The sequence below is a fragment of the Elgaria multicarinata genome, chromosome 20 (genome assembly GCF_023053635.1).
Source record: "Elgaria multicarinata webbii isolate HBS135686 ecotype San Diego chromosome 20, rElgMul1.1.pri, whole genome shotgun sequence".
NCBI classification, from domain to species: Eukaryota; Metazoa; Chordata; class Lepidosauria; order Squamata; family Anguidae; genus Elgaria; species Elgaria multicarinata.
Window position 1 is genome coordinate 15,882,825 of NC_086190.1, and position 16,451 is coordinate 15,899,275.

The window sequence follows — 16,451 nt, forward strand, 5'->3', positions numbered from 1 at the left end:
CATGTTACAGTAAAGCAAGCCCGAAACAGAAAATGCTGGAGATGGCCTTTCTTGCTAACCAAGATCAACACCCTGTGTTTATTCAATGTTGTTGTTTATTTGTTCAGTTGCTTCCGACTCTTTGTGACTTCCTCCGATACTCTCTCACAATTCCTTCAATCCCATCTTCTAATTGTGATCTCACTCTCGGAGTGCCGATCATTTTTGTGGAAGCAAAATGGCACCGTTTATGCACAAGAGGGAGGCAAGTGCAGGTTTTTTAAAATTTAAGATGACCACATGAAAAGGAGGACAGGGCTCCTGTGTCTTGAACAGTTGTACTGAAAAGGGAATTTCAGGCGGTCTCATTTTTTATGCATGCAGCACCTGGTGAAATTCCCTCTTCATCACAAGAGTTAAAGCTGCAGGAGCCCTGCCTAGCGTGACCAGATACAAAAGAGGGCAGGGCTCCTGCTGCTTTAACTGTTGTGACAAAGAAGGAATTTCACCAGGTGCTGCACGCAAACAAATGACACCGGCTGAAATTCCCTCTTTAGTACAACTGTTAAAAATACAGGAGCCCAGTCCTCCTTTCCATAGGTTCGTCAGGTCCCGTTTATATCTCTAAAAGGGCCTTCATGTTGATGTTTTAGTTTTCAACTGCAATTTTATTTGAACTCAGTGCACTGCCTCGGGAATGTTTAAGGGCTAAGCAATACGGAAACTTATTTTAGAAATTAATGGGTTAAATTAATAGTTTACACAGATAAAAGGCAGCAGCAGTTTAATCTACCGTTTTAAAAAAATCCTTGATGGTCCTGAGAAAAATGCAAGAATAGACTACTGCAACACATTCTACCTGGGGTAGCCCTTGCAGGTTGTTCAAAAATTGCACAGCCAGGTAATTTTAGGTCCTGGACTTAATGGTCTCTGCTCCCACCCTGGTTTATTTTAGTTGTGTATTGCTTTAGTTCTGCAGCTCATCATTAACATTTCTCCCCTGTTGCCATGCCATGCTTTATAAATGGTTGTATGTTCCTAATATATTAGAGCAAAAAAAAACAGTTTGCCGATCATGTAAAAAATATTATTATTGTTGTTGTTGTTGTTGTTGTTGTTGTTATTATTATTATTATTATTATTATTATTATTATTATTATTACATTTATATACCGCCTGTCTGGGCAGTTTACAAAAGTTAAGTGGTTTACAAAACTTAAATGATACTTTGAGCACGTGCAGCACCTAGTTTTGCATTTTAAACTCACTTTAATCATAGCACCATTATTATTTCTTGACTGAACGAATAAACAACAAAACATTTTTTGTTTATTTGGTTTGACCAAGCAACAAGAACAAAAGCAAAAACAAAAAACAAAAAACTACCCCAAAATAATAAAAAGAATATGCAAGTGTCAACATATAATACAATATTAAACATTAAACAATATATTTAAAACATTGAAGAGCCGGCAGTAAAATGAGTAAAGCAGCAGAAGAAAATTGAATTGCTTGTTTAAAGAGAGTTTCACTATGACAACAGGAATAAAATGGAGACTCCAATACAATAAATAAGCACAGACACTTCAAACGTTAAAAGAACAACATCATAGAAATGGAACCAGCATGGCTGTGCAAGATGGGTGTTGCAATCCAACGAATCTGCAGAGCCCTAAGTTGGGACAGGTCTGCTTCAAAACAATAGCAAAGACACTTTAAATCTTTTTTTTTTTAAAAAAAAATAGAAATGGAACCAGCATGGCTGTGCATGATGGGTGTTGCAATCCAACGCATCTGCAGAGCCCTAAGTTGGGACAGGGCTGCTCCAAAACAAAACGCAAAGCCACTTTATTATTATTATTTTTTAAATAGAAATGGAACCAGCATGGCTGTGCATGATGGGTGTTGCAATCCAACGCATCTGCAGAGCCCTAAGTTGGGACAGGGCTGCTCCAAAACAAAACGCAAAGCCACTTTATTATTATTATTTTTTAAATAGAAATGGAACCAGCATGGCTGTGCATGATGGGTGTTGCAATCCAACTCGTCTGCAGCGCCCCAGGTTGGGACAAGCCTGCGCCGAAATAATAAATAAGCAAAAACACCAAAATAATAAATAAGCAAAAACACTGTAATTAAAAAATAAATAGAAATAGTACAAAGGGGAGTGCGCGTGCAGACGCCCGCAAACATGTCAAACGCTCCGCGTCGCCGCCGGTAATTTGCAGACGCTCCCTAACCGCTTCGGGCTCGCCTGCCCCTAAGGGGTGGTGCCGCCGCCTTCTCAAGCCAGCCCCCCGGCAGCAGCAGCCGCAGCAGACTTGCGCTCCCTTCCCACCCACACCCCGGGCGGGTTTTGTAGCGGGGCGCTGGCGAGGAGCGTCTCGGCTTGTTTTCCAGACGCGGGGAGCCATGGATGCTGTCCTCAGGTCAGTGGCGGGGCACTGGGGGAGGCGAGGAGCAAGGTTCGCGCGCATCTCCTCCAGGACTTGAATTTCTTTGGGTTCTTTTTTCTCCTCCTCAGCTCACCAGCCATGCCTGCTTAGGGACACATGATGCTGCCTTCTCTGTGTCTTTCTCTCATATGCTGCCATCATTATTATTATTATTATTATTATTATTATTATTATTATTATTATTATTATTATTGGGATGCGGGCAGAGAGCCTCCCCCTAATTTCAGCCTTTGGAACATTGATTTAGGGGTGCGTGGGGAGAGATCCCCCCCCTTTCAGACTGTGGAACTTTTCTTTAGGAGAAGAATGTTATATGGAGTCTCCGGGCGAGCGTATTGATGGCTAACGGCTAATAACCCCACACCGAGAGCGCCTCTGAGCATGTTCAGTGCGCTCCTGGGGAGTACAGGCAGCTGCCTTGAATGGGGTGGGATTCCTCCACCTGGTTCCTCTCAGATGGTTCTGACGATGACTCCCAGTATACCCAGCCACTCACCATGCTGCCTTGGGAATGATGGGAGTTGTAGTCCAAGAGGGCACCCAAGCTGGTGTATGCAATGCTGACATAGGCAGCTTTTCCTATGCAGCTTAAATCATCCCTTCCTTCATAACCATGAGGACCAGCGTCTTACTTTCTTTTTAGATGCTTCTTGGCATCTTTTGGGGAAGTGGACGACCAGATTCTCTTGGGGTAAGGGGTGCCCATTTTACAACTTCAGCGGGGTGGGCAGGAGAGTAATCCTTACCTCTGGGGAGCACTCTTGACTTTCTCCTCTAGCTTTCCAAGGCATGTGATTTCTTGTGTCTAATGTTCCTCTGGTTTTTTTACAAAAGCAGAAATCGTCTGTGCACTGTCGTTACCTTGTAACTCACCCTGAGCCCTGCGCATAGGCGGGCAAGAAATAAATAACGCCAACGATTTTGGGAGAAATGCTCCTTTACCGGTCCGCTTTTTTTCTGAGGCCTTGGAGCTGGGGCGAGATCTGAGAATTCCTGTGTTTGTTTTATTTTTAAAAAGGACATTCTTTTCTAACATACTAGTCCTCAATGCTCCAGGTAAAAGTCTGAGAAGCGCACAGGCAGCGTTTAGTTAATGGAAAGGGTTCTTTTCCCTCTCCCCCCACACCATCCCCTGAATTATGCACCAATGTACACAGGTATATGTTTTGTTGTTCTCCTCCAAGCATTGCTGAAAAACACATTCACTTTCTGTTGCCCATCACTTAATGAAAATATCTTTGCAAAAAGCTTCATGGCTCCCCACTCCCATGTCCTCTGGAGAGTGTTTTGCCTCTCTCCCCACTTTATAAGTGGGGTTTTGTTTCTGAGCATGAGTGCCTTGCAAGTCATGTTGTTTTTCTTTTTGCTGTCCTTTATCTGACGGAATAATGATTCATGCGCTTCATTAGTGCAGCACTATCCCTGCTCCAAAATTTGGAGCTGGACAGATCTAGAATCTGAAGGTGTGTTTTGTTTTTTAAAATGCCATGCATTTCTAATATTCTAGTCCTCATTAGTGCACATAAAAGCTCGAGAAATACATGGGCAGCGTTTAGTTAATGGGAAGGGTTCTTTTCCGTCTCTCTCCCCACCCCCTTGAATTATGCATCAGTGTACAAAGTGATATTGTAATATTAAGCTCTTAATAACAAGCTTTTCTATTTGCTATCTTTTATCTGATGGAATAATGGTTTTACTCTCTTAGCTAGTGGAGCGATAGCCTTGTTTTCACAATTTGGGGGTAGACAGGTCTGGCTTTATAGCAGCCCTCTCCCCAATAATTTTGGGTTCAGTGGGCACACGTGAAATTTTGAGGGAGTCTTGTGCGCCTTATCACAACATGGCTGAAATGCCAGGGCGGGGCTTGCTCATTCACAAAGCGGCTACCATGGTTGGTCACAATGGCACTGGAAGGCAACCTGGTGAGACTAAAAGAAAAATAACTTGCCTGAGAAGCTAAGTTAAAGTCAGAGGTGAGGGTCTGAGCTTGAAAAATAAAATAAAAATCGCGGTGGTGGGACCTGGCAGGTGGGGAGAGAGGTGTCTGTAGGCAAACTGGTGCCTGTGAGATATGGTGTGTGTATAATTTTCCCCTCCTGTGTAGGAGCTTGTGTGCACTACCTCTGAAGATGAATTTAAAAAGGGGGGGGGGATGCAGGAAAACAATATAGAATTCCAAAATGGCACAGGTGGCCTTGTAAAGTCACAGTATCGACGTCACTGGCATTGGCATATAGCGCCATGCATCGCTTGCTCAACGTCTAGGATACTTGTGAAAATCACCTTTTCTCAGTATCTGTGTAGTTAGTGATACGGTGAGAGCCACAGCTTGCTTCCCCGGCCAACGTTGCCTGGACAAGATTATTGATGGGATGTGAACTCCGGGAAAAGAACAGAAGACAGTTACCTATTTTGTATTTCAAGTTACAAGTCCTCTGTGTCAGTTTTTCCCAGCCTTCCAGATGTGTGGGCTACGTTTATGTATTTACTACTTACTTACTTATTTCTCTGCCACCCAATAGTTGAAGTTTTCTGGTCAATTCAGAACAGCCAGCAGGGATAATGGAAGTTGTAGTCCCACACTAGAGGTTGTGGGGAAGGATTCATTGCAAGCGCTGCTGTGCTCAGGACTAACCCTGGTGGGGTTTTTTTCTTTCATTACCAAAATCCTTTGGAATGCTACACTCCAAAGCAGGGTTGTTTATTAAACAACATTTCTTAAGTTTTGTATTCTTTTATATTTACATTTGCATTCCTGTTATCTTCCTTAGGCGTTCTTGTAAGGAACGGGGAATTGGGTTGTGTGATTTTATTATGTTGTGGTTGTAGAAAAAAGAGGGGAAAGCACCACAAATCAACTGCGAAAATAGAGACACGCTCTGGTCCTGGTAAAAATACTTCTTTAATAATTTCTTCAGTAGGCTGCAGAAATTATTAAAGATAAGAATTTTCACCAGCATGTGAAGAAATTATTAAAGATAAGAATTTCTACCAGCACCAGAGCGTGTCTCTATTTTGTAGTTTATTATGTTGCATCATTTGTTTACCCTGCTTTGGGATTATATTGTCTCATGAAAAATGGGTCATAAATAGAGAAATAAATAAATAGCAACTTTTAAAATAAATGCTGTTCTGCGATGGTGCTACTGAACGTGTGGGTTGAATCCAGACGTTTGGACGCAGTCCTGTGTGTGTTTAGACAGAAAAAATTCCCAGCATGCCCCAGCTAGTCAAGTTAAAAAAGTGAGATATAAATGTAGTAGTATTAGTAGTAATAATAAGGATGATGATGAAAAACGTACGTACCTCATTCACATAGCAATACCTAATAACAAAAATGTTGTTGAAGAGGAAGAGTAATATACCCCACTGGATATGGAAGTTAGTTAGTTAGTTAGTTTATTTATTTATTTATTTATTATTGCATTTATATCCCATCTTTTTTTCCTGCAAGGAACCCAAGGCGGCGTACATAATCCTCCTCTCCATTTTATCCTCACAACAACCCTGTAAGGTGGGTTGGGCTGAGAGTGTGTGACTGGCCCAAAGTCACCCAGTGGGTTTCCATGGCTGAGTGGGGACTAGAACCCAGATCTCCCGACTCCTAGTCCAACACTTTAGCCACTATACCACCCAATAGCCGAAGCTCGTAACCATATCAGGTGATGTAAGCTGGTAAAATTGGCTATTTCCCCCCGCCTTGTAAAAAATAAAAAACGATTTTTTAAATTTCAAATATAGCCAGAATCAAAGCGTGCAATCCGATGTCCCCCCTCTCCAGCAGTTCTGGCTCAATGAAGGAAGAGTTCTAAATCGTTGCGGGGTGCAAAACGTGTCCCCCGCCAAAAAAAAGGCACCCATTTGTGTGTGTTGCCCGTGGACAGCCGGGCGGGTGCCGTGTTATAGCCTCTTTACTTGAGTTCCTCTACTGTGCGGGCTCACGACCCCGCCCCTCCGCCTGCCTAGACTTCCTTTCCTTCTCTTCCTAGGAAGTCAACCTTGTGGTTTGGAGCGATTGCATCTGGTCCTGTAGCGATACCACACCGGATTGATAGATAATATTAAAAACCCCAGAAGACAGCAACTATGGCTCACTTTTCTGGGAATCGCTGCCTCTGCTTAGTTACGGATGTGGAAATGTCGCTCGCTCTGAGGTGCTACTGGTAGATAAAAGTTGCCGAGGGTGACTAGCGGCACTCCCTACTTTCCCAGAAGATTCCGTCCCTTTAACAGGTGCATTCTGGGTAGAAAGCTAGAAACGTTTTATTTTATTTTATTTTATTTATCTATTACATTTCTATACTGCCGAATAGCAGTAGCTCTCTGGGGCTGTTCACAACAATTAAAACCGTAAAATACATGCTAGGATATAAGCGTTTGAAACTGCAGTATAAAAGGACATTATTATTTATTAAGTATTTTTATGCCGCTCCTTGGGTAAAAGAGGGTGCAGGTGGAGCTGACAACCAGTCGGTCAAATAAGACGGTTCCTGTCAGTGGGGTGACAGTTTGAAAAGCAACGACACACAAGGGAAGTAGGATGAGGAGGGGAGAGGAAAAAACTAAGTTGGTTTTCGCTGGGACAGGTGGGATTGGTACTGTTTCATCTCTCATCTCCCAGGGGTGGGAGCTGAGGGCAGTTCAGCTGCTGTCTCTGTTGAATTCCTGCCTGTCTTTAAGAAGTACAAGAGAGCGTTTTGGGGGGAACCGGGGCAGAAGATGGGCAACCCATTTGAGATTTGGCATCTTTTATTCATTTATTTTTTCAAATTAACCGGCGGAAATTTGCAAGCAGGACCAAGGTGGTGATGGCATGTAATCCTTGGGTAGTATCCAATGTTAGTCCTACGTATGAATGGGGACTTGGTTAGTCTTGACTAACTTAAGTCCCATTAATTTCAATGGGTCTGCTCTGCGTAGGGCTAGAGTTGGATTCCATGCTGTTTTCCACCCAGTCAATTTCAATTCCACACTCGTGCACCTCATTTCCTGATAACTCAGCAAACCTGTCTGAATCTCCCAGGTGGGTAAATTTCTGCCTTTCCTCATTTGCAGGTCAATAACTTGATTTAAATTCAATGTATTCTTTTCTGGGGGGTTTGTGTTGTTTTATCTCTTGGAAAAGTAATTGATTGTTTAAGTTTCTAGTCCTTATGTTAATGTTACCTTCTCATAAGGACTGCAAACTTACTTGTTGGGAGAAAAAAACTCAAACACCCAAAAGGCTACATTTTCTGCCCCATCATTTCAATTCTACGCTCGCGTGGCTGATTTTCTGACAACCCAGCAAACGCTCCCTTCTCAGAGGGGTAAATTTCAGTTTCCTTTCTGTTTTTCCTTCGCTTGCAGGTTGTAGCTGAGAAGTGAGCAGGATGACCCCGGGGATTTATTGCCCAGTCGAATTTTGGTCCAAAGAAGCAAACCAGAACATTCAAGTTGACTTCCTTTTACCCACTGGCATTTATTTGACCCTTTCTGTTTCCTGCAATGCAACCCTGGGCAGCATCAAACAGGTACTCAGCGCCTTTCTGAAACTCACCGTCTGGTGCATCGCCTCTGTGGAAATATTTCAAGATCGCTAGTTTGGCATAGTGGTTAGAGTGAACTATTAAAATCCTACCTTCTGCCCTCAGTGGTTGAATCATGGGTTGTTTGTTGATTCATGAGTTGTTTGTTGAATCGTGGGTTAGCGTGTTGTCTGAACCCAGGAAGTTTTCTGCAGGGTGGCATGTTAACCGTGCGGTGTGGCTTATATTTCTTGAATAAGCCACCTTGAGAAACCATGTTTGCTGTTGGCTTGTTCAGGGTGGTGAACGAGCCACACTGCATGGTGAACAAGTCACCCTGGCTGCGTTCAAACAACACACTAACCCAAAATAACCCACAGTCAATGGTTAGCGGTGGTGTGAACTCCTTCGAATGCTCCCATTGAAATCAATGGGAGGTAAGTGACTCATTAGTAACTGAAGTCCCTTTGATTTCCATGAGTCGATTCTAATGACCAGGTCTGGATCCAACTCCAGGTTCGCAACTTGGCAAGTGCATTTCAACCCCGCCTTGTCAACGTTCAGCAAGTTCAGTTTCCTTGTTTGAAAAATTATTTATATCCTGTTTTTCTCTGGAAAAGCGATCAAAGCGGCATGCCGTGAATTTCTTCTTCTTTTTTTTAAAGGACATCAAGCAAAACCAAACAAATAGAACACGATATATCCGTTGCGATAATAATAATAAAACCGGAAGCACGGAAGACACACTCACACCAAAAGCTCAGCTATTCAGCCTTCCCTTTGTGTTACATTCTAAGATTCAGTCCTCAACATCTCCAGTTAAAAGGGTCAGGTCGCGGGTTATGGGAATTTTTTTGGCGGGGACACCCTTGCTTCCCTGCCTTTCCTCCCAGAGATCTACCACTAATCAGAGCAGCAAATACTGGCCTGTGTGGACCAATGGCAGCTTTCGATGTGGTTGAGTGGAGAACTCAAAACAAATTGCACATCTTTGCCGCTGCGCACATATAAACAGTGGTGTGTAGTGGTCACTTTTGAAGCGCGTCTGTTCATCACAACAGTCGCCGTCGCCGCGCCTCCCAAGGAGAGGGGGAAAATGCAGGCTGCGGTCTCGATCCATATCCTCTCCACTGGGAGCAGGGTGTCGGTGAAGACAATGGATCGGGATTGCAGAAGTGTAGGAGGTTTCTGGTTAGAAGGGTAGAAGGATGGAACTATAGAAGCCGGCGGGCCCAACTGCTCCACGATAATTTGGGAGGCAGCTCAGCTCAGTACTAGAGAACGTGCCGGGTTCAATCCCTGTCAGCTTGCTACATTCCTATTTCAGGAAAGGAAAGGAACCTCTCGTGCAAGCACCGAGTCATTACTGACTCTTGGAGGGACGCCAGCTTTCGCTGACGTTTTCTTGGCAGGCCTTATAGCGGGGTGGTTTGCCATTGCCTTCCCCGGCCGTTATTCCCTTTCCCCCAGCTAACTGGGTACTCATTTTACCGACCTCGGGAGGATGGAAGGCTGAGTCGACCCGAGCCGGCTGCCTGAAACCAGCTTCTGCTGGGATCGAACTCAGGCCGTGGGGAGAGTTTCGGCTGCAGAAACTGCTGCTTTATCGCTTTGCGCCACACGAGGCTCCTATTTCAAGCCAGCCTTTATTTAGAATCATGAGGATTAGGGGTTAGGGTTGAGGAGGCTCCCCAGGCAGGAACCGGGGCCACAGAAGAGCCTAGCAGGGACAGACAGACTGAGCAGACCACCAGGACTACCGGCACAATGACTTTTAGTGGCTGGAGTGAAATCCCAGTGGTCCTTGGGTTAGGGCTAATCCTCGAGTTAGGGCTGAGGAGGCACAGCTCCCTGGGAAGGATTTCTTGGGAGGTGGGCATAGGGAAAGACCAGTGCTCAGTTGCAGAACACCTATTTAGCGTGCAGAACATCCCAGGTTCACCCACCCCCATCAGCTTCCTTAGTTCTTATTTCAAGCAGCCTTTTGTTTGAAATCATGAGGACTGGAAATTTATTGTGTCTTTTTGTGGAGGAAGGCCCATAGCTCAGTGGTAGGGCACCTGGTTTGCATACAGCATGTCCCAGGTTCAGTCTCCAGCAGCTTCTTATGTTCATAAGGATGATCAGGGGTCTGGAAACAAAGCCCTGTGAGGAGAGACTGAAAGGCCTGGGCAGTGGGCATGTTTAGCCTGGAGAAGAGAAGATTGAGGGGAGACATGAGAGCACTCTTCAAATACTTGAAAGGTTGTCACCCAGAGGAGGGCCAGGATCTCTTCTCGATCCTCCCAGAGTGCAGGACACAGAATCACGGGCTCAAGTGACAGGAAGCCAGATTCCGGCTGGACATCAGGAAAAGCTTCCTGACTATTAGAGCAGTACGACAATGGAACCAGGTACCTAGGGAGGTGGTGGGCTCTCCCACACTAGAGGCCTTCAAGAGGCAGCTGGACAACCATCTGTCAGGGATGCTTTAGGGTGGATTCCTGCATTGAGCAGGGGGTTGGACTCGATGGCCTTGTAGGCCCCTTCGAATTCTATGATTCTATGATACATCAAGCAACCCTTTGTTCAGAATCATGAGGACTGGGAACTTGATTTCTTGGGAGGTGGGCATGGGGAAGGACCAAAATTCAGTAGCACAGCAACTGTTTTGTGTGCAGAAAATCCCAGGTGTAATGCCCAGCAGGTTCTTATGTTCCTCTTTCAAACAACTTTTTCTTTGAAATAATGAGGACTGGGAACTTGGGAAAGCACCGTGTTGGGGAAGCACCATGCCCCAGTGGTAGAATGTCAGCTTTGTGTTGAAAGTCCGAAACTTCCCCAGTGAAAAGGTTCAGGTAGCAAGTGGTGGGAGAAACCTGAAGTCGCTGCCAATCAGATTAGAAAATACCGGATCACAAAAAATCATAGAATCATAGAATCATAGAATAGCAGAGTTGGAAGGGGCCTACAAGGCCATCGAGTCCAACCCCCTGCTCAATGCAGGAATCCACCCTAAAGCATCCCTGACAGATGGTTGTCCAGCTGCCTCTTGAAGGCCTCTAGTGTGGGAGAGCCCACCACCTCCCTAGGTACCTGGTTCCATTGTCGTACTGCTCTAATAGTCAGGAAGCTTTTCCTGATGTCTAGCCAGAATCTGGCTTCCTGTAATTTGAGCCTTTTATTCCGCGTCCTGCACTCTGAGAGGATCGAGAAGAGATCCTGGCCCTCCTCTGTGTGACAACCTTTCAAGTATTTGAAGAGTGCTCTCATGTCTCCCCTCAATCTTCTCTTCTCCAGGCTAAACATGCCCAGTTCTTTCAGTCTCTCTTCATAGGGCTTTGTTTCTAGACCCCTGATCTGACCTGGCTTCTTCTCGTGCGGCGTTTCAGATGGTCTGGCACCATGCGCAGTATGAGCCCCTCTTCCAGATGCTCAGCGACCCGGAGTCCTACGTCTTCACGTGCATCAACCAGACGGCTGAGCAGCAGGAGTTGGAGGACGAGCAGAGGCGCCTTTGCGACATCCAGCCATTCCTACCGGTCCTGCGGCTCGTGGCCCGCGAAGGCGACCGGGCGAAGAAGCTGATCAACTCTCAAATCAGTCTTCTGATTGGCAAAGGTGAGGCTGCTGATGAGGCCACGCCTTCTTCTCCTGGCTCCACCCTTCTCTTGGCCCCGCCCCTTTCCCTGACCATTGATAATTTGGTTGTTTTCCATCCCTTGGGCATTCTCCCCCCCCCCCCCCAACTTCTAAAAGGCTGAAATGTAAGAGCTATAGGAAAAAGAGGCGGCTAGCTTTGGTGCTATGAAATCTCAAAAAGGATTCTTGATTTTTCTTATACGAAATATAAAAACGTTCTGAAAACTTTAAACCAAACTTGTACAACGCTCAACATTTCGGATCTTGTGGATCCTTCGTCAGGAGCTGTACAACAAAATGAATTGCTTTTCTAAGTCATTATAAATTTGAAACCTTACAGATCTTTTTTACAAGATCGCAGTCGTATTCATGCTGTCTCCGTCAGCAGCTGACGGAGACAGAGTGAATATGACTGTGATCTTGTAAAATTTATAATGACTTAGAAAAGTAATTCATTTCATTGTACAGCTCCTGACAAAGGATCCACAAGATCCGAAACATTGAGCGTTGTACAAGTTTGGTTTAAGGTTTTAAGAACAGTCTGAGGATTTTGTTACACTGGAATTGGGGGCAGGTAGACCCCAGTTATGATGCACATTTTGATGCTAAATTTGGGCTAGGGGAGACCAATAAACATGGTGAAAACTCCCTCTTAATTGCACAAGGAATATTTTGATGCCTTTGTTACTACTACTACTACTTCTTCTTCTTCTTCTTCTTCTTCTTATTATTATTATTATTATTATTATTATTATTGAAATGATGATTTAGGAGATTTTCAGCTAAAAAGAAAAAAACCCTGCATGAATCTGCAAGTCCCTATTTATCATTTGGGGTTCTTCCAAATCTGAAATAGCGTCCTGGTATATTTAAAGTTCCGCATTCTAAACAGTCTACCTATTTAGGGTTTTGTATTTCTGGAGTCTTCATCAAATATGAGATTGTTAAATAAACCGATATAAACGTGTATGTGTGTTTTGAGACGTATTTGACAAACTGTTTATGTCAGGTTTAAAAATGACATTTATTGATACCTAGAATTCCAACAAAAAACCTTCGAGTTTTTGTCTTTTGGGCAGGTGTGCCCCGTCCGTTTTTAAACTTGTCTTCGGTGCTACATGAGGACTGGGAACTTAACATTGTAAAATAATTTTAAGAGATGCCTTTTTTTTTTTTAAAGAGAGATGGTGCTACCAAATTCTGCGTCATGGATGGGCATTTCAAATGCACACGTTACACACCTTGCACAAAGCAGAACTTTTTAATATTTTAAACGAATGGTTCTCTCCTGTTCAGGTTTGCACGAGTTCGACTCCCTGAAAGACCCGGAAGTGAACGACTTCCGGGCCAAAATGCACCAGTTCTGCGAGGAGCGAGCGAGCAGGCGGCAGCAGCTGAGCTGGAAGGCCTGGATGGAGTACAGCTTCCCCGTGCAACTCGAACCCTTGGCCAACGGCCTTGGGAAAAGCGGCCCCCTCGAAGTGCCCAACAAGAACATTTTCGTCAACGTCAAGTTCGAGTCCGGAGGGGTAAATACCAGAGCCTTTTGCCTCTCGGCAGCTTAAAATAACATTATGTATATAGTTTATTTATTTATTTATTGCGTTTCTGCCCAATAGCCGAAGCTCTCTGGGCGGTTCACAAAAAATAAAACCATTCAAAGTATAAAGCTAACAGTATAAAAACATGATATAAAATACATTATAAAAGCACAACCAGGACAAAATCAACAGCACTGCAGAAATACAAATTTAAAACAGCAAAGTTGGAATTAATTTATAGACTGTTAAAATACTGGGAGAATAAAAAGGCGTCTAAAAGCATATAGTGTAGGTGCCAGGCAAACCTCCTTAGGGAGCTCATTCCACAGCCAGGGTGCCACAGCAGAGAAGGCCCTGCTCCTGGTAGCCACCTGCCTCGCTTCCTTTGGCAGGGGCTCACGGAGAAGGACCCCTGAGGATGATCTAAGGGTCCAGGCAGGTACATATGGGAGGAGGCGTTCCTTCAGATAGCCTGTCCCCAAGCCGTTTAGGGCTTGAACCTCAGGCCTGCTGGAGGGTCAGGATCTGGCCTTCTGGATTTCCCCAAATGGGTATGCCTCCTTCATTGCCACACTTCCTTTCCCCAGACCTCTGATAATTTGCTGGTTTCTTAGCCTCTTCTAAGGCTTAGTGAGAGCTTTAAACTAAAACAAGCTAGTAATTTTGACTCTGCCTCTTTTTCCTTTGGAAAAATATTCCCCCGCTAGAATATGACCCACCCCACTCACAAGTTTCTCCAAACTGGGATTCTGCTCTTGGCCTGAAAGGAGTTTCGCAGCTCTGTTATAGTGCTGTTTGTGTGTGTATTGATGGTGCTATATAAATAAATAATAATAATAATAATAATAATAATAATAATAATAATAATAAGAGTGTTACCAAATTACAAGACTCTGCTGAGGTGCTGTAACTGTTCAGGATTGGGGCCCAGGCCTGCTCTTTGTGTCAGAAGGTCAGCGTCCATCGGCATGAGTGGGCGCTTTCCCTCCAAAGGGTCAGATCCGCATCTCATCCCACTGAAATCGAGGGGACGGAAATTAGCTGTGGCTCCTTTGAGTCTCATTGATTTCAGTAGGTCTTGTCTGAGTAAATTTGGATCTGACCCTATGAGTTTTGAGCGGATCGGTTAATCTGGATCGTGCCGCGAAAGGTGCAGAAAAGGGCAACCAGAATGATCAGGGGGTTGGAGCAACTCTCCCATGAAGAAAAGGTTACATTGGCCTGGTTCAGACAACACACTAAACCATGCCTCTTAACCACAAAATGGTTAATGGAATATATTAAGCAGCATGGTTTAGCGTGTTGTTTGAACCAGGCCAATGTCTGGGACCGTTTAGATGAGAAGAAAGGCAAGAAAAAGGAGACATGTCAGAGGTGTGCTAAATGATGCCTGGTGTGGAGAGCGTGGGTCGGGCGCCCCTTTTCTCCCTCTCTTGTAATACTAGAACCCAGTGAGGTCATCCCATGAAGCTGGACATTGGGAGATTCAGGACAGATAAAAGGAAAGACTTCTTCACACAGCGCAGAGTTAAACTGTGGAACTCACTACCACAAGATGTAGTGATGGCCACCAAGCTGGATGGCTTTAAAAGGGGGGTTGGATAAATTCCTGGAGGAGAAGGCTATCAAGGGCTACTGGCTAAATGGTGCCTCCAGTAGCAGAGGCAGTATTCTGGGGTACACAGGGTTCTTGTGGGCTTCCCCTGGGCATCTGGTTGGCCACTGTGTGAACAGAGGAAGGGAGAAAGAAGAAAGGAAAGGGGGAAAGAGAAAGGCAGAAAGACAAGAAGAAAGGAAAGGGGGAAAGAGAAAGGCAGAAAGACAAGAAGAAAGGAAAGGGGGAAAGAGAAAGGCAGAAAGACAAGAAGAAAGGAAAGGGGAGAAAGTAAGTAAGTAAGAAATAAGAAATTTGAAAAGAAAGGAAAGATGGAAGAAAAAGAAAGGAAGCAGGCAGAAAGAAGAAAGGAAAGGGGAAAAGAGAAAGGTGGAAAGAGGAAATAAAGGGGAAAAGAGAAAGAAAATGGGAAAGAAGAAAAGAAATGGGGAAAGGGAAAGAAAATGGGAAAAGAAGAAAAGGGAGAAAAGAAAGGAAAGGAGAAAGGAAAGATTCACTCCTGAGTCATGCTTTCCTGAACAAAACAGCTCCAAAAAGAAACTCTCCTCACGTTCTTTCCCTTGGGCCCACAGGAAAGTTTCACCTTCCAGATCTCTCCTAAGGATTTCCCTGCCACGCTCATGAGCTACGCCATCAAGAAGCAAGCCACCATCTTCCGTCACCAGCGAGTCAACAGCCCCGAGGATTACATGCTGCAGATTAACGGGAAATACGAATACCTCTATGGGAATTATCCCTTGTACCAGTTCCAGGTGCGTACCTCTTTTGTTAGTGCCGGGGCGAGGTAGGCTGGCTTCCCGCTCTCCGGAGGGGGTACCCTCGCCACGTTGCAGTGCCCCAGCCTCCCACTTAAACAGAGAACTATTTTTTTCTGTCTATTTAACCTGGAACTGTCTACCAGCAATTCCCAAACAAAGTCAGGCCTCTCCCCATCTCCTGTTACCTGACCCTTTTCCCTGGCGATGGCGGAGAGCGAACCGGAGACCCCTGGCGTGCCATGCAGGGGTCTCAGCCTCCGAGCTACAATCCCTCCCTGCACATTATCTGATGGGAGAAAGCATTCCAGTTTGGCAAAGGGGGGAAATCACTCTGCACATGTTCAGAGGCAGTTCTGTTTATTACTGTTTTGTACATCCACAAGCGTTTAGCTTCGTTGCTTCGTTCAAACAAAGCTTTGCTCCCTGGGTAAGAGAAGAGTAGCACAGGATTGGGACCTGAAATCGGGGGGGGGGGGGACAGATGAGACTCCCCACCCCCCTTGCCCTCTGTGGGACATATTGGCCCTCTGGTTTGTGGTCCTCCATCCCTGGAGTTCAAGCTGCTATATAAACTGCTCTTTCTATAGGTAATCTGGAAGTATGTAGAGACGCGCTTGTTCATCCAGCGGCTCACTTCGCTTCAGTGACCCTGCGCAAGGCCACAATATTCTTCCTCCCTTTTTCGAATCTCCATTTATTATTTTCTTTTAAAAAAGCAAGGCAGACCTATAATTATTTAAGTATACAGCATTCCTCTGCTGCTTTCTGCGGCCTTCCCAGAGGCTTACAATCAATAAAACTGCATTCTAAAGTTCGCTTCTAGTCCTTATGATCGCAAGGAGGACCACCCAGTTCACGCTGCCCCAATAACCAGAGTGTTAAGGTACTGCAGGCCTCGGGAAGGAAGCAACGGAGAGATGTGCCAGCACTTCCTGTGTTCTGGAAACCGTGCCCCAAGCCCCTTCTGTTTTCTG

General features: G+C 44.9%; 1 protein-coding gene across 1 annotated transcript in view; it reads left to right on the top strand.

Moving 5' to 3' along the window:
• Window positions 1-2,340: 2,340 nt before the first annotated feature.
• PIK3CD (phosphatidylinositol-4,5-bisphosphate 3-kinase catalytic subunit delta) overlaps window positions 2,341-16,451 on the top strand; it is a 48,474-nt gene continuing 34,363 nt past the window's right edge. The window contains exons 1-5 of the mRNA XM_063145220.1: window positions 2,341-2,408; window positions 7,785-7,948; window positions 11,314-11,542; window positions 12,860-13,092; window positions 15,292-15,471. Coding sequence (XP_063001290.1) covers window positions 7,808-7,948; window positions 11,314-11,542; window positions 12,860-13,092; window positions 15,292-15,471 — 783 coding nt within the window. The 5' untranslated portion in view covers window positions 2,341-2,408; window positions 7,785-7,807. The remainder of the gene's footprint in view (window positions 2,409-7,784; window positions 7,949-11,313; window positions 11,543-12,859; window positions 13,093-15,291; window positions 15,472-16,451) is intronic.